The sequence below is a fragment of the Salarias fasciatus genome, chromosome 7 (genome assembly GCF_902148845.1).
Source record: "Salarias fasciatus chromosome 7, fSalaFa1.1, whole genome shotgun sequence".
Lineage (NCBI taxonomy): Eukaryota > Metazoa > Chordata > Actinopteri > Blenniiformes > Blenniidae > Salarias > Salarias fasciatus.
The window spans coordinates 1,094,576-1,120,903 of NC_043751.1; the positions used below are offsets into that span (position 1 = coordinate 1,094,576).

The window sequence follows — 26,328 nt, forward strand, 5'->3', positions numbered from 1 at the left end:
GACAAACATTCCTCTGTCTCTCTCACTGAACGAAAAAGATAATTCTATAACATAATGAAGATAAAGCAGCTCAGAAAGTTAATATAATGTTTTGCTGTACATGTATTTTAGATTACCTTAATGAACCTTCAGATCCATGATCTACAGCTTTATAGTTTTAAATCACTACTCAAAGAAACAGGAGAAATATCAACACTTTTCAGTCATTTTAACTGCAAAAACAAGGTTTATTCAAATATCTCTATTGGTTCAGTTGACTAATGTGATAAAGTAATGAGATGCTGACGGTACTTGCTCTGTACTGCCACTGTTACTTCATGCAGCTCTTAAAACCCACCTGGCTTCTGAGCTGCTGTCTGTACTCAGACACCCAGCTTTAAAAGTTTATTCAGCAGTTTACATTTCTTCACCAACTTCATTAAATGGCATTTTATGCTGAGGATGTGCCATAAATGATATATCGCTACATTCCACCAAATGTCTGTATTAACAAACGTCAATCACAGTTACAAAAAAAAAAAGCTATCACTTTAAATTTTATAATTTACTTGTGCATGTCATAAAAACCAGTACAATCAATTCATTACTTAAAAGTTACTGATCTTTGAACTTTTACTTGTTTATCTAATTGAATCCAGACAGTTTCACACACACAGTATATTTACCCCAGTTTAGAGTCACTAATCAGCCTCTGATGTTCGTTTTAGCATTGTGGTAAAAAGCCAGCATGCGCAGGAGGAACATGCAAACTCGCCGGACTGCAGCTACTTTGCGTGCGGTCCGTTAAAACGTGGTGAAGTGAGAGCGGCGGTCTGAGCGGCGGCCGGGCCTCCGGCGCCTCGTGTCCACTGCTCTGGACAGGGGCGGACACGCTGTCCCCTCTCGCCCCGGCGCCGTCCCCCTGTGAGACCCCTGAGACACACTCACCCGGAACTTGCCGGGAAGACCACGTCTCGTAGGAAGTGTGGCGCCTGCCGCTCGGACCCGGAGCTCGGAGCCTCTGCCTCCTCCTCCGTCATCGTCCGGGTGGGAAAGAGAAAAGAGGCGAAAGCCCAGAGGTTATAGGTCCAGCGTGGTGTGGGAGTGTGTGAGTGTGTGAGTGTGTGTGGGTGTGTGTGTGGGAGTGTGTGTGTGTCGCTGCCGGCCCTCTGTGGTGAGAGTGTGTGGTGTGTGTGAGCAGCCTGTCCTGTATTTTCCCTGTGATTCGTCACTTTTCTGAGCGGAGGGGCCGAACGCAGCCTGCAGCCTTGTTACTTGAGAAGCCGCCTGCGAGCCAAGATCTAAACTAGACAACGATAAACTCTGATGAACACACGGTGCCCGTCCCCTCACTTTCTCTCTGTTTTCACAACTGCAATCGCTGAAGATCAACCGGCTCGGGACACAGAAGCCTCCCTCTCTCAACTGCCGACGCTGTGAATGAGCTCCAGCTCAGCGGGGCCTGGAAGCGATCCAGTCCCGACCCAGGATGGCGTCAGCTGCTTCTTATGTTGAAGCTTACTGCAGAAGTGATCATAAAATTTGATCTGATGTGCAGAAATCAGACCAATCCTGCGTATCAGTGTGCTATTTTCATATGGTCTGCATGCATTGAGCATGCAGTGAAGACTGAGTGGCATCACGCTCAAACAGGAGCGCTGAAAGGAGTGTTTGATGCATTCCGCCTGTTTGCATGAAAAAACAGCGATGTGGATGAGTGCTGTGGAGTGATGAATCCCAGACTGTTCACCTGACACAGGGAGGACCAGAGGAGCTGTCCCAGAGTGATTGAAAACGCCCAGACAATGAGGAGGGACTGTGTCTCCACTGTTCAGGGGTTCAGCGTCTTCCTGAAGGACACTTTGACATCAAGAGTCGAACCAACAACCTCTCAATTATGAGACGACCTGAGCCGAAGCCGATTCCTATTTAGATTTCTAGATAAGGTCTGATATGTCAGCAACAGCAGGGAGGGGGACTTCGTACGCCGGGTGGAGGGGAGCAGGAAACAGGAAGGAGAACTAGAAAGGGTGGGAGGGGGATTTGCTGGTGGATCCAGTTTACTGGAGGTTCCAATATTTGGTGGATCCACGTGCAAGCTGATTCATTGCCGATGGTTCCAGCTACTGGTTGATACAGTTGCTGATGGATCCAGCTTCAAGTTGATCCCGTCACTGGTGGACTCAGTTGCTGGCTGATCCAGTCGCCGACAGAACAGGTTGCGGATGGATCCAGTTGTCAGTAGATTGAGTTTTGTGTGGATCCAGTTGCCGGTTGATCCAGTTCTGGTAGATCCAGTTTTGGGTTAATCCAGTTGCCAATGGATCCAGGTGCTGGTTGATCCTGTTGCCAGTAGATCCAGTTTCTGGTGGATCCAGTTTTGAGTGAGCTTTATAAAGGCGAAGCGAGTTATATTTCAAATGTTTCTGAACAGTGGAGACCAGTTTCTTCTGTCTTTCAATCGACGTCCTTCAGCTGGAACTGTGACGTCCCAGGAAGGGAATTAGTATCTATCTGTCAAATGAGCCATCTCTATCTATCTATCTATCCTCTATCCATCTATCATCTATCCATCTATCTATCTATCCATCCTGCTTTAAGCCTTCTTAGTTTTCTTTCTGTCAGAAAAGCAGGTTTGTTCTGTGGTGCTGCAGCGGCTTCCTGTCGTCACACAGAGACTCTAGTGGTCACAGATGGTAGGTGCCACAGGGTTTTGACGAATAGATCATTTCTTAATAAAAGTGCAGCTGGAATAAACACTTGCAATTCTTGAACCTGAACATTGGTCATCACTGACAGAAACGCCAACGATCAACATTCAACAACCACAAATCCAGACAGACTCAAACAACATAATGAGACTTTTTTTTGGAAATTCCACACAAGTGAACTGTGTTTTCCACTTATTTGTAATTATCTGAAGAACATACAATCAGTCATGATTCGTTTGTTACTTCTTATCAGTCTTGGTTAAGAACAGCAACTCTCAGATAAATGTAGTGGTAACGGAGGTTTTCCTGTGGTACGGCAGCAGCTTCCTGTCTTCATACAGTCACGTCTAGTGGTCACATATGGTTTCTATCATATACTTGATAAATAAGTTACTTCTTAATATTAGTCACATGTCTCAGTGTCTCCAGGCATCTTTGAGAATGACTTTGTGCAGGAAGCCTACAGTTAGCACAGTTAGCTAACATTTAGCACATTTCAAAAGTGACCTTGTGATCTAAACCGGCTGACTCTCTTTAAAACACGTCGGCGTCATTTCATTGAATCTCATGATCAACAGTCTGTTCAGTCAGTCAAGAACATTCTGCACCATGAACTCCAGACATGAACCCACTGGAACGCCGGAGGAACCGACAGCCAGGCGGAACGAGGACTAGGAGGAGTTCACACATCCCAGATCAGTCAAACAGTGGGTTTAGTTACCCGACGGGCATCAGTAACCTGACGGGTGTGTTCAGTTACCTGACGGGTGTTTAGTTACCTGACGGGTTGTTTAGTTACCTGACGGGTGTGTTTAGTTACCTGCCGGGTGTGTTTAGTTACCTGACGGGTGTGTTCAGTTGCTGACCCGCTCTACAGTCTACTCCATCATCCAAACAGGTGTGAACTCCGTCAGTGATGAAGTACAGAAAGACGTGTCTTCATGTATTCACTCAGAGCCGGGCTGGACTCAGACGGACAGGAGGACATGAGGACATGAGAAATGCTTCAGTTTGACAAAACATCTGAATATTTGGAGCGGCAGTGTTCAGTGTTCACTCTACACGTCTTTATACTGACCATATGTTTGAAAGCAGTTTTCTGAGTCTTCATTCTGACTTCAGTCGAATCAGTTCCAGCATTTATTGGTTAATCGGACCAGTTTTGTGAACTGATCCCAGTTATTCAGATTTTTCTTTCATATTTAAACTTCTGATGAAAACACAGGGCTTGGAACCAGAATTTATTGGACTTCAGGCAGATTTTTACAACATGTGGACAGATTAGCTATGTGTGGTGGAGAAACTTTAATTTGAAGAAATGTGCAGTAAATCATTGCTTTAAATTCTAACTCTGTCTCTGAAAACTCAGTCTTTCTTACAGCTGATTTTCTTTCATTTTATAATCTCACTGAGATACACCAGTTTGATATTGTGAGTGTAATTATTGTTTTTTTTCTATCAGTTGAAGAGAAAATGAGACGTGATGCTGTCCAGAGGACCGGGACGTCTTCAGGATGTTGAGGAACTCAGGAATGGCGTCCCTGAGCTGGACTTTATGGCTGTTAGTGTTATCTGTTCGAGCGGAGCCCAGGAAACCTGACATTCTTCCTCTGTGAAGCGCTTCCAGGAAGCTGTCCGTCCCTCACCACTGTTTACTCTGTGAGAACCTCAGTCCAGAGACTTTCTGTACAACCTCTCATTCCTGACACTTCAGTCCCACAGGCTTATGTAACGCCGCAGCAACATCCGCACTCCGGCTATTTTTAGCCTTTAAGGGTTAAAAAATACACAGAGAACGGAGCAAAAGGGAAGCGGCGCCCCCGCAGAGCCCCCGCGGAGCCCCGGCCCCCCCGCGGAGCGCCGGCCCCCGGGGGACGCCATGTGTCTGCGGCGCACTGGGAGCAGAATGTGGGGCCGGCGCTCGGTTCTCACAGGAAGCAGCAGGACAGCTGTTTGTGTTCACATGGCAGAGCCCAGCCTCTGCAGCAGCCAGCGGCCCGGCGCCGCTTTCATGTCCTCACCTCGACACCCCCCCCCCCCCGACCCCCCCGGACCCCCCCGGACCCCCCCGACCCCCCGACCCCCCCGGACCCCCCCGGGCCCTGACCCCCTGCTGGGGGGAGATCATGAAGAGACACTTAAAGTTTTTCTACATTGTACAGCTGCTTTGTGTTTGTGGCGCCTTCTCGTGGGCTTTTCCGAATTAACTTCAGTGTCTTCAGGTTGAGTTTCGGTTGCTTCAGTAGTTTTCCTGTTTGAGGTGTTATTATTCGTTTTCCAGGCTGCTTTAACTTTTATTGCACCCAAACTTCCCTACATTGTCTTTTTCAACGTCTTTAACATCTTTAACTGTGACTGATTATTTTACTTTCCTTTGTTTATTTATTTTTCTCGTTCAGTTAATTCAGCTGTTTTTCCATCTTTGATTTTCCTCCTGCTAACAGTGTTTCTTGTTCCACTGTTTGAAACATTTAGTTATATTTTTAGTTTTAAGTTAGTCTATTTTCTGAACCTGTTTTTGCTGTTTTATCCTTTTTAAGTAATTTAAATAATTGTTTTTTCAGCTGTTCTGAACACACGGATGAAACGATCTGCAACAGTAAAATACCTTCAGATTGTGTTTAGCAATGATTTACAGAGAACCAGAAGCTAGGCTGTTTCACCAACAAATCTGGATTTTTCTTTTACAATTTTGTTCTTTTCAATTTTTCAATTCTGATCAGTTTATTTGATCAGCTGGAAGAAGAATGAAGCCATTCTGGTCCTTCCAGGCCTCCTGCTCCCTTCAGAGCGCCTGGCTGGACGGGTCTGAGACGGGCAGCTGGACTGTTGGTCCTCTGGCTCTCTGAAGTCCACTCAGGCGCCAAGTAGCTCGATAAACACACGCCTGAAGTATCTCCATGAATCCTGCAGCATTTGTCAACATGAAGAAAATAAACCGAACAGAGACTCAGAGCTCAGCCTCAGCAGGGTAAAGACGGACCACAGGGGGTCACCTGAAATGTCTCATAATTTAAAATTACTGACAAAACATTTTCCTAACTAATTATTTTGGATTTTTAAATTCAAACACTGCTCAGAATCGCATTGTATTCTATCCAGTCCTGATACTTCACCTGTTTAAACACAAACCTGCAGCCAGGAGGGAAACAGGAGGACCTGCAGGTCCACGAGGAGCAGCAGTCGTTGCACGGTGATTTCATCAGGCCACACCCACTCCTCATCAGCTGATCAGTAGATCCACCTGAAGCGCCGGCCGACCATTCGTGTTTGTGATTGGTTAGTATAATACTGATAATATTCAGTTCCCCGGCTCAGATCTGACAGAACCTGCGGACACAGACCAGTCCCTGTCCTGCTGATCAGAACGTCTCCAGCTGTCCAGCTGTTTCAGCAGGACAGACGTCCACCCAGCCACCGATGGAGCGGTGAGCAACACTGGAAACGGTGCGGGATCTCCGTCCCTCAGCGAGACGCCGGCGCTGAAGTCTTCCCTGACTCGGTGTGTGTGCTGGACTCCATGCGTGGTGTGTGTAGAACGGACCGTTGTCCCGGAGCTGCTTCCACTCGCCACATCCTGAGACTCCTGCCAAACGGAGGTTCTCATCCCCAGACGGAGCGTCTCGGCGGCTCAGCGCCACTTTTAATGTTGACCAACCACTGCAGGGCCTCTCCGACCAACTGAAGACAAACCGTCCAGCCGGCAGCTCAGAGGAGCTTCTGTCCAGATGAACATGCCTCAGATCAACCGCTCCGACTCTACGGCTGCCATCGTGACGGTGGCTCCAGCAGACCGGAGGCCTTTACAGTCATCAAAATCAAAAACTGCAAGAATCTTTTTCGTTGTTTGTTTCATATCAAACTGACAAGACCTGGATTAAATCTGACATATCTGGTTAAAATCTGCCCCTCGGTTCTTTCAGAGATCTGCTCAGAGCAGCTGCTCTGACGAGCTGTGAGGTTCTCTGAAGGGTTTCTGGATCTCCAGCTGCTGCACACTTCACCTCATGACTACAGGGAGCTTCCACAGCTGTCCAGGAGCGTCTCTCTGGACAGACTGTCCAGCAGTCTCAGTCTGAAGCCTCCACGTGACTTTTCTTCATGGCTGTTCCCAAACTGTTCCCAGAAGAAGGAGGAATGTCTTCTGAACGCCTCTGAGCACGACGCTTCAGCACCGCGTGAGAAACTTCATAGAGCCGCCTGCTCTCTGCCGCCCTCGCGTGTCCAAACTGCGTCATTACATCTGTCAGCATATAGTAAACAACCCTACGTCACTTCCGGTTTCAGCTTGACAGCATAACAACAGAAGCAGGAGCGATTTTATTATACCTCATCCCGTTTGTATATGTAAAAAAAAAATCCTGTCTCCAGGAGAAAAGCTCTGATCGATCAGCCGCTCCGACATGAGGATGAAGGTAAGACCGATCCGGAACAGCCGAGCCGCGCGAGGACGACCAGACAGCACACAACAGCTCAAATCTGCTCTAACACACAAACAAACACAACATCCTGCGGTCTGTGTGTGTGTGTGTGTGTGTGTGTGTGTGTGTGTTCAGAGGACAACAGCTCCGTTATCCGGTGTTTCCCATCTTTGATCAGCAGCATCATCCCATTACCAGCAGCAGTTCAGAGGGTTCAGAGGGTTCTGATGGTTCTGAGGGTTCCGGGGGTTCTGAGGGTCCAGCAGGTGCTCTGCTGCTCCACATGCTGCTGTCTTTTTCCTGAAAGCAGGTCTTCCTCCTCCTGCATGCAGGCTTCAGTTCTCTGCTGTCACTCTGTCGTTCTGGGGCTTGATGCTTGATGGTGGAGCTTCTGCTGACTGGTCCTGATGTGAAGATGAACTAGTACAGCAGGACTGATCTGCTCCGGGCTGACCTGCGGAGCAGCATGCAAATACTGCAGCGCGGTTTAAAGTACAAAGAGCACAGTTTGGAATTTTATCATGTTTATCCTGTTAACATGATAATCATTATTATTATATTAGTAGTAGTAGAAGTAATAATAATAATAATAATAATAATAATAATAATAATAATCGTCATCATCATCATCATCATAATAATAATAAAGCATTTAATCTGTTGTGCACTTTACATTCATGAAAATCTCAAAGTGATAGAAACAACAGAATAAAGCTAAAAACAGACAAAAGTTCAGTATTTCAGCCTCTGATTTTATTATTCTACAGGGTTTAAGATGTAACATTTGTTTAGTCCCATGTTTTCTCTCTGTCTTTTAGTTTTTTTTAATTTTCTCAACTGTTGGTGTGGAAAGAGCCAGAAGCGCTTTAAGTCCAGTGTCCAGGAAGGTTCGATTCCCGGCTGTGAGCAGATGTGATGATGTCTGAGCGTCTCCGCTGAACGCTGCTCGTGTCTCTCAGGTGTCGCAGCCGGACGCCGACGGGGACTTCAGCTCGTCTCCGGCCGAGACCGACAGCCACCAGAGCTGCGAGGACACCGAGGACGAGGAGGCTCCGTCCCCTGTCCAGCAGGAGGAGGACGCCCCTGGTGAGGAGCAGTCCTAGAACCAGCTGCCCGAGAACCAGTGGTCCTAGACCAGCCGAGGGTAGAGCAGTAGTCCTAGAACTAGCAGCCCTCGAACCAGCAGTACAAAAACCAGCCTCACGTAGAGCAACAGTCCTAGAACCAGCTTCCTGTAGAGCAGCAATCCTAGAACCAGCAGTCCCAGAGCAGCCGAGGGTAGAGCCCCAGTCCCAGAAACAGGTTTCCTGAGAACCAGCTTCCTGTACAGCAGCAAGCCTCGAGCCAGGCTCACACAGAGCAGCAGTCCGAGAGCATTCTGAAACTGAACATTCTGAGGAGGCTTGACGGACAGTCCTTAAGGTTCTTGTCTTCCGCAGACTCGGATAAGGACCACCCCCGGCCAGGAGGCGGAGTCATGTGGAGAGTGGGCGGCGCCTGTTCAGCATGACGAGAAACGTGGTGGGCGCCACCATCGGGGGCGTGGCCTGGGTGGGAACCAAAAGCTTGGAGCTCACCAAGACGGCCGTGACCGGCGTCCCCACGGCCGGCGCCGGACTGGTCAAAGGAAGCATCTCCATGGTGACGGGTGGCGTCGGCGCCGTGGGCTCCGCCGTGGCCTCAAAGGTCACCAGCAAAAAGAAAGACAAAGCCGACTGAGACCCCCGGGAGAGACCCCCGGGGGGGCGGACTCCCCGGAGGACAGAGCAGAACGTCCCGGAACTCAGACCTGAAGCCCTTCATTCACTCACGCAGCTACAATCTGGAAACCGTTTAACCAGCGTCCAATCAGTGACGAGCACCGGGCGGAGAGCCCCGCCCCCCCGTGACCCAGCTGTGGTGGACTCCACCACCCATCCAGACCCGGTTCAGACCACCACTTGTCCAGACCATGTTCAGACCAGAACCCAACCAGACCCCGTTCAGACCCGTTCTCACCTGCTGGCTGAACTCAGACTGAAACTCCTGAGAACTTTTCTGAAATGTTCAGTTCTTCTCGCTCAGACTACGGGATCCTGGACGTTTCCGTCAAACTGTCCTGATGGTCCACTCGCCGTGGAGACCGTCCTCTGGTTCTCTTCTCATCTTTCTGTCACAATTCAAAATGAACAAAAAGCATTAAGAAGCCAGCTGGTCCTGAGGAGGGTTCCCTGGCAGCTCCAGGACCCTGGACAGTTCTCTCTGCGTTCAGCAGGGTTCTGCTGCGTTTCAGTGTTTTTCCAGTGGATTCAGGGGATCCGTGTAAATAATCTATATGTTTCTTACTTCTTTCTGTCTGTTGATCAAAGTTGTAGTTTAGAACTTGTCTTGTAGAACCGAGACAGGAAGTGGAAGGATGGAGCGTGTTTACCAGCAGTTTACCGTGTTTCACACAGGATGAGCCTCATGACAGCAGAAGAGTGTCGGCCTTTACGTTTTTAAACCCAGACAGCATTGATTTGTGCGTTTTGTGCATCGGAGGAGGAGGAAGCTGCGATTTTGCTGAATTTTGTTGAAATTTAAAAAAAGAAGTGCATGTTTTTGTTCTCGGATGTTTCTGATTACCGTGTTTTCTGGATTGTAAGTCAGAAAAATGTCACGAAGACAAAAGACACATTAAAGGTTTGAACCGACTGTGCTGGTGGATGCAGATCTGAGATCAGTTCTGGGTTCCACCGCGTGGGACTGGAGGCCTGCTCACATCCTGGTCCGCGGTTTGAGTCCAACTCACAGGATGTCCAGGTCAGAGCAGCCTCCATCAGTCTCTGATCGTTCAGCTGTTTATTTTGACCCACAAGCAATAACAATCATCATCTTCATCATCGTCATCGTCACTACGGTTCAGAGACAGGAAGTGAAACTGTAATCCTGTCAGTTTCTGCTTTCCAGTCGCTTCAGATTAAACCTGAATGTTCGATGCTTCCTGCTGTGGTTTCATTCTTCAACGACCTGTTCCAGATGTTCTGCTTCCGCTGGGAGGCTTCATGTTCTTCCTGAATTCCCGTCCGCTCACAGGACAGGACGAGGTTTAAAGACAGCCGACATGGAGGAGGCGGTGCGAATCGAGGGGTTTATTGAGTTAACAGTGAATTAAATAGGCACATTCACATCGTCTGGAAACATTCAAACCAGTGGTACAAAAATCATTCAGATTAAAACAGCACAAATAAAGTGTGTGTGTGTGTGTGAGAGAGAGAGAGAGAGAGTGTGTGTGTTCTACCTTCCTATCAAACATCTGAAGAAAGCTCAAACTTTCTCCGATTAGAAGGAAAACTGAGGAATCATCTGTTCAAGTGAAAAAACAAACTTCGAGGTGACTCCTAGAGTTCTGCTTCGAGTTCTGCTTCGGGCCTCTGCAACCTTCACAATAAAAGACCTGCCGTTTTCATCAAGTCTGACACTGAAAACCAGGAGTGTTTAGGAAATGCTGCTTTAACACAGTTTACTGAACGTCTGAGCTGTTTAAGGATGTTTTTAGGGTATTTTAGCCATTTCAGAGTTTTTATCTTATTAACCTCACATTAACAGTTTGGATATTTTAAACATTTTATCCTAATTTTTTAGTGGTTTTATGTATTTTAGCAGTTTCAGCTGTTTTAGCGACATTAAGTCTTTCAGCTGTTTCATTTGTGGATTTTAACCTGTTTGAACTGTTTTTCGTCTGTTGAACGTCTAACAACAGCTACAATAGTTTAAAAGACCGAAGATCTGAAAGAACTAAACTGGCTGAAGCCACAAAATCAGCTTCAGTGTGAAAAAGAGCTAAAATGGTTGGAACAGCTGGAAACATAAAGTTGCTTAAAAACCACAAAAACCAACACTGCTAAGAATGAAAACTACTGAAATAGCAAACGGCATTTTAGTTTTAAGCCTTTTATCTTAAATTAGTGGTTGTGTGAAGTCAGTAGTGATTTTTTAAGGTATTTCAGCAGTTTTTGCTCTTAGTCTTTGAAGCTCTCACTTTTTTTTTTTTTTTTTGAGATTTCTGTCAGATGAGCTATTTGAGCTGTTTAAACAATTTTTTTTAGTAGTTTGAGCCATTTCAGATTTTTGAAGCTCTTTCAGCTCTCTGATATTGGCAGCTGTTCCACTCATTACAGCTCAAACGTTTCACCGTTTCAGCTTTCAGGTGTTTTTCAGCTTGCTGCTCTCTCAAACTGTTGAGTGTTTCTTCTTCCCTGGCAGTTTAAAGCGTTTTTCTCTGGCAGTTCTTGGCAGTTGACACACTGTAAATCTACGGGGTTCGGACCACCGTCGGCTTCGTGAACTCAGGCCGAGCCGTGAGCCGAGTGGAGGCAAAAACGGGGTTTTCTGGAGGCTTCCTTGGCGCCGCGGGGTTGCAGAGGCCCGTTCTGTAGCTAAGCAGCAGTGAAAGTGACAGCTGGAGTTCATCACTGACGAAGACGATGCGAGCCACCCGCTGATGTTTGCATAGCCTTTACTTAAAAAAAAAAGAAAAGAAAGAGTCAAATCCGCGACATTCAGAAGCTCAAACCTTCTGAATGCACAAATTGAAATCACAATAAAAGCATCAACACAGGAAATTAAAGACGAAAACAGAATCACTCATCCATTCTTAATACTAGAACAAAAGCTAGCTAGCAGGTAGTCCTCGAGTAGAAGACACAGACACTCAACAGTCTGCATCCCGTTCCACGGCAACAACAAAGTGCTTTAAACTCCGCTGGGAAACACATCGGGGGTGTCCAACATGAGGCCCGCGGGTCAACACGGGCCCGCACAGCCAACCAATCAGGAACAGCAAACAGCTGTTTTCACTGACCGAGTTTCCCAACTTGTCCACTAGTGGCCGCACTGTACAGTACTTTATATGATACCGACTGACAGATGTTCCTCAACACCTGGAAAGACGCCGCCGTGAAGGCTAGCTGCCTGCGGCTAAAGGGTTTCAGGCAGGCTCGCAAAGTAGCATTAGCATCAAAGCTAACCGTGTGAAAATGTGCTAAAGGCTTCAAAACCCTGGAACCAGAGGAGAACAGGTTGAACTTGATGACGAGTCAGAGCGGAGCACGGTTCGAACCCCGGAGCCAAACGCTGCGAGCGCTAGCGCTAGCACATCTGACCGCGCCACCAGGCAGAGTGTGAGTGTTGTGTGTGTGTGTGGTGTGTGTGTGTGTGTGTGTGTGTGTGTGAGAGAGGAGGACGGCCATCAGGTGGAGTGTGTGTTGTCTTCTGGTCGGTGTAAAGGCTGGAGTGTGTCGTCACCTTGGCTTTCAGAGTGTGTGTGTGTGTGTGTGTGTTGGTGTCCGGCGGCCGCGCCATTAACGTCGTCCTGGTCGTCTCCGGCTGTGGCCTCAGTCTGCGGGAGTGTGTGTTGGTCGTGTGTGTGTGAGGGGGGGGGGGGGGGAGGGGGGAGGGGGAGGCGTCGCTGCTGCAGGCGGAGCCGTCGCTGCCGTCGGTGTGTGTGTGAGTGAGGTGTGGACGGGTGTGTGTGGACGGCGGGGGGTCCAGGGTGTGGCAGCTGGTCAGCGGGCGCTCTCTGAGCCGAGGCCCCGCCCCCGTCCCCGCCCCCCCCTCCACCGTCTCCCCCCTCCTCAGCCGCCGCCTGTCGGCCTCCACCTGCAGGGAGACGACGGCGTCACACCAGAACCCGAATCAGAAATCCACACAACATGACAACAAGCACAGAAACACACTAAACCAAGAGAATGAATATGAAAAAAAAGATTAAATACAATAAGATTGAAGAGAAGGTGACAGAGGTGAAAGGTCAGAGGTCATACCTGAGCGAGCGGAGGAGGAGGAGCACCGGAGGAACCCCTCTTCATCTGCTGCACCCTGAACACACACACAGCTGCACTTCAGCACGTGTGTGTGTGTGTGTGTGTGTGTGTGTGTGTGTGTGTGTGTGTGTGTGTGTGTACCTGCTGGCGGACTGAGCCAGCTTGTGCTTCCTGCCGTTGGACTGATCCTGTAACTTGAGACGCTGGACGAAGGAATGAGCTGCAGCAGAAACACAGTAATCAGATTACAAAGTGAGGAGAGGCGTGCCGCTTCACAGCGCGTCCAGGTAGAGTCCTGCGTCTGTCCTCGGGGCGGGGCGGGACGGGACGGGACGGGGCGGGGCGACTCACCCAGAGCCCCTTTGGGCACGGACAGCAGCCGGATGGGCTGGTCCTCGGGAGACAGGCCGGACGCCTTCTGCAGCGCTCTCAGGATCTCCGTGTTCTGGAAACATCCACACGCTGAAACACCGTCACACCGGGGGGAGTGTGAGACAGAGTGTGTGTGCCGGTGAGCACCTTGCCTCCCAGCTCGTAGGCGCAGTCCAGCGGAGTCCGCTGCCTCTTGTTGCGCACGCCGGCCGAGGCCCCGCCCCTCAGCAGCAGCTCCACCAGCGGCTGGTGGCCGCGCCGCACGGCCTCGTGCAGCGCCGTGTTGCCCTGCAGGTTGGCCACGTTGAGCAGCGCGTCGCTCTGAGGGCGAGGAGGAGGAGGAGGAGGAGGCTGAGGAGGCGGCGGGGGCAGGCGAAGCCTCGCCCCCTGGCCGTCTCTGCTCACCTGCAGCAGGATGCTGGCGGCCTCCAGGTTGCCACGGAGACAGGCGTGCATCAGCGGCGTGTTCCCGTACTGGTCCTTCTTGTTCAGCTTGGCGTTACACTCCAGAAGAAACCTCAGCACCTGAGAGAGGAGAGGTCCAGACTGTAGACACACGCACACGCACACACGCACACACACACACACGCACACACGCACACACACACACACACACTCACCTGCACGTGGCTGTTCTGGCTGGCCAGGTGGAGCGGCGTGGCGCTCTGGCTGGTGCGGGCGTTGACGTTGGCCCCGTGCCGCACCAGCAGGGCGCTGAGCGCGGCGTGTCCGTGCAGCGCCGCCACGTGCAGCGGCGTGAAGCCGTCCACGTTGGAGCTGTTGACCCCGAGGGCGCCGGCCTGCAGCACCGACAGCTGGGAGGGACGGAGCGCCAGGTTCAATGCCGCAGGGTCACGACACAACAACACCAGCGACCCCAGAACCTGCAGCTCTGAGCGAAGCGAGGTGACCTCTGACCTTCTGAGCCGGGGCGCAGTGAGCACACTGACACAGAGGATGGCAGAGGGACGCCTCGGCCCGCACCGACCCTTCATCCTCCTCCTCCTCCTCGTCCATCCACTCCAGCAGGTAGCGCACCTGAGGCACACACACACACACACACACACACACACACACACACACACACACACACACACCACACACACACACACACACACACACACACACACACACACACACACACACACACACACACACACACACACACACACACACACACACACCACACCACGTTCTGTGTGAAACACTGATAACGATTCCAGGAGCCAGGAAATGCTCGACACACGAAACATGGAACTTTACACACACACACACACACACAGGTGTGAGCAGGTGCACCGTCTCACTCACCATCTCCACGTCACCGTCAGCCACCGCCCGCAGCAGCTTCTCCACCTGTCTCACACACACACACACACACACTTCTGTGTCAGCGCTCCCCCGTTCATCCCCGGTGTTTGTCGCTGGATTAAAGGAGCAGGAGGACTGAAGCTCCTGGTCTGAGCCCACCTCCCGGTGCCGGACCCGCTCCTCCGGTCTGGCCTCGGAGCCCAGCGAAGACGTGCTGGAGACGGACGAGCGGCGGCTGCTGCAGTCCGACGCCAGCGGAGAGTGGCCCGGGGACTGGGGGGGAGGGGGGACGGCGGCGTTAGCAGTCTGCCCTGACCTGGCGCCGGTGCTGCTGCTGCAGCTGGGACTCACCTCCCGCCTGCTGCTGCTGCGCTGCCGGCCGTTCTGATTGGACTGCAGCAGCGCCAGGATCTGCCGGGAGAGGAGCGGGTCACATGACTGCTCACCTCAGCAGCCACCGGGATTTTATAAAAGCAGATTCATTTCCGGCACTTCCAGAGAAACCTTTGGAGCGGCGCGTTTCTGAAGTGTGTGTGTGTGTGTGTGTGTGTGTGTGTGTGTGTACCTTGGAGTTGAGCGCACACTGCAGCGGCGACTCCTTGCTCTTGTTGAGGAAGTGCGTCCCCGCCCCGTTCTCCAGCAGCACCTGGATGATGCCCTCGTAGCCCCAGCGGGCCGCCATGTGCAGCGCCGTGTCGCCCTTATCGTTCTGCAGGTCCAGACGGCACGTCTGCAGGTCGTAGTACACCAGCGCCTTCACACACTGACACACACACACACACACAAACACACACAGCCTTCACAGACTGGTTCTTCTTCCTGGATGTTCCTGGTCGCCGGAGCGGCAGCGAGGAGGGAACTCACGTCTTCGTGTCCGTACATGCAGGCCAGGTGCAGCGCCGTGTTCCCGTTGTTGTCCTGAGCGTCGGTGTTGGCTTTGTAATGCAGCAGCAGCAGCTGGAACACACACCCACACAAACACACAAACACACACACACACACACACACACACACACCCCCAGCAGGACGTCAGCCCAAGTCCCAGCCGCTCAGCCCTGCTGACAGCCGGCTGCTCCAGACCTCAGCGTCACACCCGCCCACATGCATGGTACAGCTGTGTGTGTGTGTGTGTGTGTGTGTACCGTGACTCCCTGGTACCCTCGCTGGCAGGCCAGGTGCAGCGGTGTGAGGGCGTGGTAGTCTGTGGCGTTCACAGAGGCTCCCTTCTGTATGAGCAGGTCGATGAGCTGAGCCTGACCTGACACACGCACACGCGCACGCACACGCGCACGCACACGCACACGCACACGCACACGCACGCACACACACACACACACACGCACACACACGCGCGCGCTGTGTGAAGGGTGTGCTCTCTGCACTGACACATGTCCGTGCGACCCTGCTGCTGCTCACCACAGACGGCCGCCACGTGCAGCGGCGTGTAGCCGCGGTCGTCTCGGGACAGCGGCGTGACGACGGACGGGTCGTTCAGACGCCTGCGGCACAAACACAAGCAGGACGGTGGGAAAGTGGGAGGAGCTTCAGAGTTCCCGGAGCTGAAGCTCCCGGCGAGCGCACGGACTGAAGCGGAAGGCATTGTGGGAAATAGAGGAAGTGAGCGTGTCGCCGTGTGACAGTCAGACGAGAAGAGAAGCAGAGCGACGGGAATCTTCACATCTATCTGACAACCCACACAGATCCTCCCTCTGCAGCTGGACAGATGTGTGCAGCTGCTTTAGGAGACTTCTAATTAATGTGTGAGTGTGTGTGTGTGTGAGTGTGTGTGTGTGTGTGTGTACACGTTTGTCCATCTTTGTGGGGACATTTGGGCCCCACAAGGATAGGAAATTCCAGCACGATGTGCCTTGTGGGGACATTTTTTGGGTCCTAATGAGGGGAAACAGTGTTTTCTTGACCATGTTGTTACTGAAAAAAGTAAAAGTTCAAAAACATTTCTTTAGGGCTACACATCGTTTAGGTGTGGGTCAGGGTTAGGAGTTAGATATGAATGGGAGTCAATGGAAGGTCCCCACGAGGATAGAAAGAGAAAAGTGTGTGTGTGTGTGTGTGTGTGTGTGTGTGTGTGTGTGTGTGTGTGTGTGTGCTAACCCTGACAGCTGCAGGTCACAGAGGTCACAGGAGCAGAGGGGGTGACACATCCTGACGTCTTCATCAGCTTCTCCTTCACTCAGCAGGCGCTGAACCTCCGCTTCGTTTCCATTTGCTATGTGCTAACACACACACACACACACACACACACACACACACACACACACACACACACACACACACACACACACACACTCATTACAGGCCCTCGGGGTGCGGAGCAGCAGCAGGGCAGCCTGCGAGCGTCTCACCTCAAACAGACAGTGGATGGGCGTGGCGGCGCTCTGGGCCAGCAGGCTCAGCCTCTCCTTGAACAGAGCCTTGTCGCTCAGCTCTCCAGAGTCCTGCAGGACCGACAGGTCAACACGCCCGGCCCGGCCTGCTCCGTGTGTGCGTGAGTGTGTGGGTGTGTGTCTCACAGAGTGTGCGTCCCGCAGCTTCCCCAGGTTGATGTACTCCACGGCGGCTTCAAACGTGCTGAGACAGTAGCTGAGCTCGTCTTTACTGGAGCGGCTGAAGCAGAAGTTCCTGATGTAGCTCAGGTTCGCCATCCTGCACAAAACAACAGCACCTTCGACCTGAGCCCAGGAAAACAGACCTAATGTGGTGTGGTGTTGACTGAAAACAGCTGTGAAACATGGAGGAGCTGCTCAGTGTGTCAGTGCTGCTGGAAACGGGACGTGAACTTCAACCCACTTCACCGCTCCAAATGAAACTGGTTTTACTGAGCAGCCCTCAGTGCTGCTGCTCATCCTCAGCTGTCCTGAAGGCTGGCCTCCTCTTCACAGCAGCACTGTCACTGGTTCACCAACTGTCCAATAAAGACGGGAGATAATCTCGTCATCGGCGTGGATTCAGAGCCCGGTCACGCTGCTGATGCAGACCAAGGTCCACCAGGCTGAGGCGAGCCACATGTTGGATGTGTTCACCTGTCCTACAGGTCCGCTTTCTGTCTGTGTCTAGTTCTACATGTCTGTGTCTCTGGTCCATAACGAACGTTGCTGCTCCATCAGGCTGAGGCCTCAGAGTAAAACATGGGGGAAGTCTGTGACTTCTGACCACATGAGGAAGTTTGTCTGTCCAGACGGACGTCAAAGATCTGAGTCTCATGTCGGGCAGACCTCATGACGAAGGAACCAAAGATAAACTCTCTCATGTCTTCTTCGGTCTTCCTATTTTCAACTTTTATAACTCAATTCATTAAAATGTTTTCATGAGATTCTGCTGACAAAAATCGAAATGAGAAACACGACCTCCTCCATTGAAGCACTGAATTCCAGACGCTGACGACGGAGGGAAAATGAGAAACTCCCAGAAACCGGAGGCTCTGCTGGTCTGAGTCGCTGAGTGAGGGTGGAGCTCACCAGTTGGGGATTTCAGTCTTCACCAGCAGGTAGAGGACGACGGAGAGGAGGTCGTCTGCACTCACAGCTTCGATCCCCACTGTGGAGAACACACACACACACACACACACACACACACACACACACACACACACACACACACACACACACACACACACACACTGATGAGCGAACGGCCTCTGAACAAACATGAATTAGGAGCTGTGCAGGCGGACAGTGGGGCCTGTTGTCGGCTCATTATGGGGAATCCAGAGCACACTGGACGGAGCTGATCTGGTTACACAGTGTGAGGCTGGAGGTGGGGATCAGCCAGAGGTTACTCTGTTCATCCCAGCAGACTCAGAAACACAACATCTTCTGTCCGTCTGCGTCTCACAACACACGGTACCTTCAGAGTTCGTTCTGTCGCTGGGTTTTCTTTAGCCTGATTAATCAAAGAATTCTTATAGTCAATCACGAATAATTAAGTTTAAAATCCGGTTGTGTGGCAGCTCAGATCAAAGTTAAACATGGAGTTCCACAGGGTTCTGTTCTAGGACCTATACTCTTCACATTATACATGCTTCCTGTAGGAACATCATCAGGAAACACTCCATTAACTTCCACTGTTATGCAGATGATCCACAGATCTACCTATCCCTGAAACCACATGACACCGATCAGCTGGTCAAACTAGAAGCTTGTCTTAATGACTTAAAAACCTGGACGAGTCTGAATTTTCTCCTCCTAAATTCAGATAAAACAGAAGTTATTTTATTCAGCCCAAAACACCTGAGAGAGAAATGATGTAAACAAATAGTGACCCTAGGTGGTGTTGCTTTAACCCCTAGTCAACCTGAGGAGCCTGGGAGTGACCTTTGACCTTTAACTCCCACATTAAACAGTCTGCAGGACCTCCTTCTTTCACCTGTTAATATTTCTAAAATCAGGAACATGCTGACTCAAAGCCAGGCTGAGAAATGAATCCATCATCTGTTCCTCCAGAGTAGACTACTGGAACTCCTGTTATCAGGAACCAATAACTGCCTAAAAAGTCTCCAACTGGTTCAAAATGCTGCAGCAAGAGTTCTCACAAGAACCAGTAGGAGAGATCATATCAGCCCAATATCAGCTTCCCTTCACTGCTTCCTGTTAAATCTAGAATAGAATTCAAAATCCTCCTCTGAACCTATAAAGCCCTGAACAACCAGGAACCATCAGATCCTAAACAGCTGTTAGTCCCAGACCGTCCCAGGAGAACGTTTCCTTCTCAGAGTGCTGGTCTGCTGGAGGTTCCTGGTTCTCTAACAGTAGAACAGGAGGCAGAGCCTTTAGCTATCAGGCTCCTGTTATGTGGAACCAGCTCCCACAGTCTGTAAGGGAGGCTGACTCAGTCTCTGCTTTAAGACCTTTCTCTTCACTAAAGCTTACAGCTAGGGCTGGTTCAGGACTTCCTGGACCATTTTTCTTGTTGTTGCTGTAGGCCGGTGACTGACTTTAAAGAGGCGACTAATACATCGAAACATGTGGACGCTGAACAACAAAAAGCGCTGGATGCGTCGGTGTGTACAGGACCTGTGCGTCGGGGCATCTGGGTGGCGGTCTGCGTGGCGGTCTTGACGGCGGTCTGCGTGGCGGTGAGGGCCACCCGGCGCAGACACAGCAGCTTGAGCAGCGGGGACGTCTGCTGGTTCAGCTGGCTCAGCTCCCTCTTGGCCCGAGGCAGGTTGATGCTGCGGGGACACGTCACAGGCGTTACAAGACGTGGGCGGGACGGACGTCAGCCGGGACCGCGGGCTCGTCACGCCGACCTGAACTCCGGTTTGACTCCCAGGTGCTTCTGCTGCAGCTCCTGCAGACCGCGGCTGGTCTTGTTGAAGGCGGCGTCCTGCGGACGGACACAGGGAGACTCAGAGACACGCCACCGCCACTCAGAACAGACCGCAGCAGAGCTCCACTACCTGACTGGCCTCCAGCGTCCCCACCAAGTTGAAGATGAGAGCGTGGACGCCGTGAAGAACGTAAATCTGTGGAGAGAGGACAGGAGGGGTGGGTACTCAGACTGAACTCTGACGGGACCGGGATCAGGGCGAGGGCTCACCTCCACCGCCTGCTTGAGGAGCGTCATCTGGACGCCCTGCTTGGACAGGAGCTTCTGCAGGGAAACAACAAAAACACAGCAGAGCAACTCAAGTCTGCTCCGTCCACAGTGAAGAGAGTTTAAAATGGACCAGAGACAAACTCAGGAGGAATGGAAGACTGGGAGAGGCTGCTTCAGTCCGGAGGAGCTTATGGGAAAAGGTGCAGCTTCGGGGAGAGGACCTGGAAGGTGCTGGATCTCTACTCACCAGACGGGAGTCCCGCAGCAGGCACTGCAGACAGCGAGTGTAGAGGCCGTTCACCGAGTCCTGAGCACAGAGCAGACGTTCTGCGTTACACGCCTGCTCCTCGTCTCCTGCTCTGACCGAGCTTTACAGGTCTGAATACTTGACTTGTGGTCCAGAGGATCAGTAATGCGGGTCTTACGATGTGGTGCCGGAGTCCCTTCCTCTCCTGCTCTCTGAAGGTCTGGCAGAAGCCCTGGATCAACTTGTCCAGTTTGTGAGCGTGTCCCCCCAGGAAGTCCCGCACGTCGTCCAGGCTCTTCAGGCAGTAGGGGGGCGGCGGCTCGGCCTCGGACCGGGCCTGGACCGGGCCGGCCTCCGTCTCCACGGGCCGGGACAGGCACAGGATGCTGTAGCTCTGCTCCTGGTCGTTGTAGAAGGTCTCCTCGAACAGGATGGGAATGGAGGCCGGGGTCGGGAAGCCGGATCCCAGCAGGACCTGCCTGTCCTGGATCCGGACCTCCTGCAGGGCACACACACGGAAACATGAGGAAACGGGCAGGGAACTCTGAAAACTCTGAACCACACACACTTTAACCGGCAGGTTCAGGCTTTCTACCCAGCCTGTCGCAAAGCAGAACACAAGCAGCGCCGTGAGCGTCTCTGCGTGCAGCTTCCCATCGCCTCTGCCGGATCCTTTCTTTGCTTTTCTGAACTCTCCGATGTTTGCTGCAATTTATAAATAAAGACTGAAGCGTCTGGACCAACCTTTCCGTCGGCGGTCTTGTATCCGTCTTCCTCCGGATGGAGAACATATTGATCGAAGTGTGAATCCGAGTAGGTGCTGAGGGTCAAACTTCCACAGCAGGGAACCAGAACCTGAGAGGAACAAACACTGGCTTCATTATTACACAGTTCAAACTAAATGAGCTTCACAGCAAACCGAAACTCATGTTGACAAGCAGGAAGAAGTCCTAACATGATTCTTTAATGCACTTTTTCAAGTTCATTTCCATTTCATTATTCTGTCGCCCTTCACTAACAGATTTATTTTCAAATTAAAGAAGCAAAGTAATAAATAAATAACTGTTTAGTATTCATGGATATTAAAGGAGTGATTCATTTCAGAGGATGTTCAGTGACAGGAAGGAGGGAAGCCTGTTTAAACCAAAGAAAATCTTAGAGAAGTGAACGCATCTTGATGACGTATTTGTTTTGAAGCGCTGATTGGCTGAAGTACGCTGTCAGTCAAAGGAGTAACCGACGCCCCCTGCAAGAACTTTCTATGGGCTCCTATCCAGACTGAGCCCAACTCCAAATCCAAATGTGGATGAGGAGTGGGCGGGTCTGGTTTACAAGGCTATGACAGGTTTGTTGTAAACAGGATCACTATCTCTAGAAACATTTATCACACCATCATCAGCGTACAGGGAGGACCTGCAGCGTGAGGACAGAGCGGCGGACTGTCCTGACGGGCAGACTACAGCCGGGCTGATCAGCGGACTCACGATGCCGTGGAGCTGCGCCACGTGGCCGCACAGGTCGGGCCTCTGCTTCTCCAGAGCCAGGTAGAACGGGTTACTCAGGATGTTCTCATCATACAGAGCCATAAGGAGTCCTGGACCACCGCTCACACTGTTCCCACCGCTTCAGCTCATCTGCAGAGACACACACGAAACACACAACAGGGGTCATCTGCAGAGACACACACAAAACACACAACAGGGGTCATCTGGAGAGACACACACAAAACACACAACAGGGGTCATCTGGAGAGACACACACAAAACACACAACAGGGGTCATCTGCAGAGACACACACAAAACACACAACAGGGGTCATCTGGAGAGACACACACAAAACACACAACAGGGGTCATCTGGAGAGACACACACAAAACACACCATAAAGTAACAAACGCAGTTGTTTTCTTCTCCACATACTAAAAACTCTATTCTTAAGTTATAAGCCACATGGAGAACCGAAAACATTTCATGAACCATTTTACATTCTAACCTTTAACATAATTTCAGCCGTTTGATTCTTTGAAGCTTATTTAACAGATCTGGGATTTATTTACTTGTTGGCTTATAGTTGTGTTTCCAACCATTTCTTTTTACCTTCATTGATCAACTTGACTTTGTTTTATGTAATATTCCTCCCTCACATAGTTTATTATATTAGTTGTTTCACTCGTGGCCCTCTTTAGACTTTATTCTATATTATGTACTTCACTCACATTGTTTAAATCATTTCAGGCAGGCTGGTTTTTTTTTCTTTTTGTAAACTTTGGGTAGTTTCCATGAATTATAATTCATTAAACTGTTCCAGTCACTGGAATTCTTTACTATTTTTAGTAAATTCATCCATTTTTATGATGTTAGCTGCTTTTGGCCATTTGCCCTTTTAGACATTGAAGCATTTTTTCCGGTTTCAGCTTATTGTCTTTTTTTTTTTTCCTTTTGCCACTTCTGTTACTTTTTAGGCCATTCAAATTGTTGATTATTTCCCTCTTTGCGTTTCACGAAGGTTTGGGCCATTTCAGCTCTTTAATTCACTGTCTCGCCTTATTTTCAGTGGATATTAGCAATTTAGCTGCTTTGGCAGTGTTTTCTTATTCAATCATTTTCTCTTTCTTTTATTTATGTTGTGATTGTAGCCATTTTGACTTTGTTGACTTTATTCACTTATCAATCTTTATTTGTTGTTTTAGCCATTGAAGCATATTCCCTGTTGGCTTCTGGTGATATTTAAACTCTATCTTCCTCTGAGACATTTCTCTGTTTGGATTTGATCGTGGTCGGAAAAACAAGACGCCACACGTAGAATTGAGTGGAAGCTTGAAGCAGAAGGTCCACAGCTACAGGAGGAACACCCAAGCCCTCAAAACTACAGCGTTCTGCCAAAGTATTTGATAAAATACTCAATTCTAGTTCCTTATCAGCTATTCCCAACAGACAGAGTCCAAATGTTTGAACTCTGAAAGGCTCTAATCTGAAAGAGAACACAAGCGTCATGATGAAGACTGCCACTGGATCTGGAGGAGACGACTCCGTGACGATTCGCTGTGAGACGTGCTGACGTTCATGTCCTCCGGGACCCTCCATGAGGCTGACCACGGTCTTCATTCTGACTGGATTCCTCTTTGTCCACAGACTCCAAAGTCACATGTCGTTAAGGAGGACTGGATGCCTTTCTTCCAGTTCTACTGAACACAGAGGAGTCTGTTCCTGCTTCCTAATGAAGACCCTCCACTGAACAGGGGCCGCAGGGCGAGACGGGACATGTGTGAGGAATCAGGTGTTCTGGCCTCAGGCAGCAACCGACAACGGCTGGACACAACAGACAGTCCAGCTTCCTCTGCACAATACAGAGGCTCCATCAGAAACCATGCTGTGCTTGTCCTCTTGTTTCTAAATGAAACTTAGTTACATGTTTTCAGTGTGTTTATAAGTACTTTTTGCACATTTTGAAACAACCATAACACGATAATAACGCTAAGCGTGATCATTTTGGTCAGAATAACCGCTATATGAAATGTTATCATTACATCTGGAGCCACCAGGCAGACGGAGGATGGATGCTGAAGAACCAGTCACGTGACCCCCACCCCCTCCTGATGCCCTCGTGACCTGGGATGACTGAGGAATGTGCCCCCCCTCGAGCAGATGCCAAGCTGAGCTACTGATGCTCTGCACCATCCAGCTCACAACCACACTCACAGCTTCATAAAAAAACTTAAGTGATTAAAAGGGAAAACAATTCCCACAAAGAACAGAAAACTGAAAAATACATTTTGCAATCAATTGTTTGCCATTAACTTCTGGGCTTATGTGGATCCCGCCTCCGATCAGTGGAAAGCATTGATGATATTGAACACTTTACGCTACTTTACCTGTATGAGAAGCTACAAACAATAAAATGAGCTAAAAGTTTCAGCTCGGTCATTTCACCTGCTTCCCTTAGCTCCTTTATGCTTCTCGTGCTTCTAAATTTATTGACTTTTTGAGCTCTTTACTGCAGTATTAACTTTATTTCTAAGCTCCTCTCCTAATAGAAAACAGAGGTAAACTTCTGACAGGGAAGCAACATGAACTGAGTGGTTCATGAACAACTGCCTCAGTTCATCAAGCTAATCAGATGGCGGCGTTTAAAGGTACCGGCTCCTCACTGTCCAGCTCCGTGGAGGGGGCTCACACACAACAGGCTCCTGCTAACACCGGAGCTAACAAATCCAACACCACTAACACCAGAGCTATAAACAGTACTAACACTGGAGCTAGCAATGCTAACACCTGACCTATAACCAGAGCTAGCATCACTATCAGAGCTTTAACCAGAGCTAACACCACCAACACCAGAACTAACAAATCTAACACAAGAGCTAAAACCAGAGCCGTAAAACCAGAGCTGACAAAACACAAGAGCTATCCAGGACGAACCACACCACGGTGTGTCGCCCCGCTGCTAGCATTAGCACAGCGACCGGCATCCGCCTGCAGGTTAGCATCACAGCTAGCACCACAGTCAGCAGCGTAGACCCAGCAAGGCTCACCTGCTACAAACGAGTCCCCGCGGTCACCCGGGCTGTGGCATGGCCACAACTGCCGCCTGTCACACGCTGTTTACGGCTTCACCGTCAGGCTAACCGAGGCTGGAAACCCTGCGAGCCCCCCCGCAGCGTCCAGGAGGAACCCAGCTGTCACTGCCGCCTGCCTGCGGTCACTGCCCTGCCTCTCCCCGGTCAACCAGCAGAGATCCGGAGGGGAGACGGAGGAACAGCGGCTTTGATCCGGAGGCGAGACGGGCGAACAGCGAGCTTGATCCGGAGGGGAGACGGGGGAACAGCGACTTTGATCCGGAGGGGAGACGAGGGAACAGCAACTTTGATCCGGGTCTGGTGCAGATTTCCTCACGTCTGATGGAGACGCCTCCAAAACTCTGCAGCAGACCTCTGCTGGCCAGACATGGAACTACAACAGACAGACCTGCTCGGTGGATGGATGGAGAGATGGATGGAGAGATGGAGAGATGGATGGAGAGATGGATGGAGAGATGGATGGAGAGATGGATGGAGAGATGGATGGAGAGATGGATGTCAGATACCGTAGCTGATCGCTGGATGGCTGGTGAGGGTTTGGGTTGGTTTCTTGATGGATGGATGGATGACAGATGACTGATGGTTGGATATTAGGTTCAGTTAAAGTCAGGAGACTTTGTTATTTTCTGCATTTTTTTCAAACTGACATCAATCAAAAATCCACCTGGCTTCAAAGATTCTAAACTCCAAGAAGACATTTGAGCAGGAAATAGTCAAAACTGTCATTAAAATCAATTCAACATGTTGTTTCTCAATGAATAAATGACACTGTATAGAAACTGCACGAAGTTCCGTTACAACTATCAGCCGGAGTGGTTTTCCATGTCCCTGTAAGTGACAGGGTGTTGAGGTGATCTGCCAGTGGAGAGTGTTTTATAATTCCAGTAGTTCATAGTAGTTTGTTGATATGCAGATGGTTTAATGAGGCAGATGTTGTGTCCGAGGTTTTCCTGTTCATGGTATTTATCATGTTGAAACTCAGTATGAATCAAAACATAATTAATATGGAAACAACATTGTGGTGATTAAAATAGTAGCAATAATAATAGTCATTACAAAATTCAAATATATTGGTAATAGTAATTGTGATAATAGACATAATGATGCAATAAAATAATGATCACAATCAATTATATCAATAACAACTGAGTACAATATAAATCCTTAAACCACTTCTCTCAATAAAAACCTCCATCAGCCTGAACAGTTAATGAGTTCATTTGGTTCTGTTTGTCTGTGTCCTCCATGTCTGCTGTTTAGAATAAACTAGAACAGAAGCTGAAAACTGAAGGATTTCTGATCACTCTGACGGCGTCTGTCTTCAGTGTGGTGCTTCCTGGGAGGACAGCCGGCAGTTCTAAACCACCCTCC

General features: G+C 50.0%; 2 protein-coding genes across 2 annotated transcripts; one reads left to right on the forward strand and one right to left on the reverse strand.

Annotated features, from left to right (window-relative positions):
* Window positions 1-6,975: 6,975 nt before the first annotated feature.
* On the forward strand, window positions 6,976-9,806 carry LOC115391796 (transmembrane protein 263-A-like). The gene is given in 4 exon segments (XM_030096151.1): window positions 6,976-7,105; window positions 8,071-8,197; window positions 8,551-8,604; window positions 8,607-9,806. Coding segments are annotated over 4 exon segments (417 nt in total). The 5' UTR covers window positions 6,976-7,093; the 3' UTR covers window positions 8,831-9,806.
* Window positions 9,807-11,262: 1,456 nt separating this feature from the next.
* Window positions 11,263-25,263, reverse strand: LOC115391783 (ankyrin repeat domain-containing protein 27-like). The gene is made up of 28 exons (XM_030096132.1): window positions 24,913-25,263; window positions 21,865-22,014; window positions 21,125-21,235; window positions 20,559-20,879; window positions 20,381-20,440; window positions 20,134-20,187; window positions 19,994-20,059; window positions 19,844-19,920; window positions 19,608-19,765; window positions 18,054-18,132; window positions 17,109-17,241; window positions 16,941-17,033; window positions 16,690-16,811; window positions 15,994-16,076; window positions 15,720-15,835; window positions 15,442-15,534; window positions 15,143-15,340; window positions 14,929-14,988; window positions 14,737-14,850; window positions 14,578-14,622; window positions 14,185-14,304; window positions 13,887-14,081; window positions 13,672-13,791; window positions 13,414-13,587; window positions 13,246-13,339; window positions 13,036-13,114; window positions 12,895-12,949; window positions 11,263-12,730 (listed from the first exon to the last, which is right to left on the reverse strand). Exons 2-28 carry the CDS (start codon window positions 21,964-21,966, stop codon window positions 12,221-12,223), a joined length of 3,432 nt encoding a protein of 1,143 aa, XP_029951992.1. The 5' UTR covers window positions 21,967-22,014; window positions 24,913-25,263; the 3' UTR covers window positions 11,263-12,220.
* Between the last annotated feature and the right edge of the window lie 1,065 nt (window positions 25,264-26,328).

What these genes read in the sequence shown, in the direction of transcription:
- LOC115391783 (XM_030096132.1), bottom strand. Translation starts at nt 21,966, where the DNA reads ATGGCTCTGTATGATGAGAACATCCTGAGTAACCCGTTCTACCTGGCT. An exon ending in ACAAGACCGCCGACGGAAAG is followed by an intron (nt 20,880 to 21,124) that starts GTTGGTCCAGAC and finishes TGTGCCCTGCAG; the next exon opens with GAGGTCCGGATCCAGGACAG. An exon ending in AGCGGGTCCGGCACCGGGAG is followed by an intron (nt 14,623 to 14,736) that starts GTGGGCTCAGAC and finishes TGTGTGAGACAG; the next exon opens with GTGGAGAAGCTGCTGCGGGC.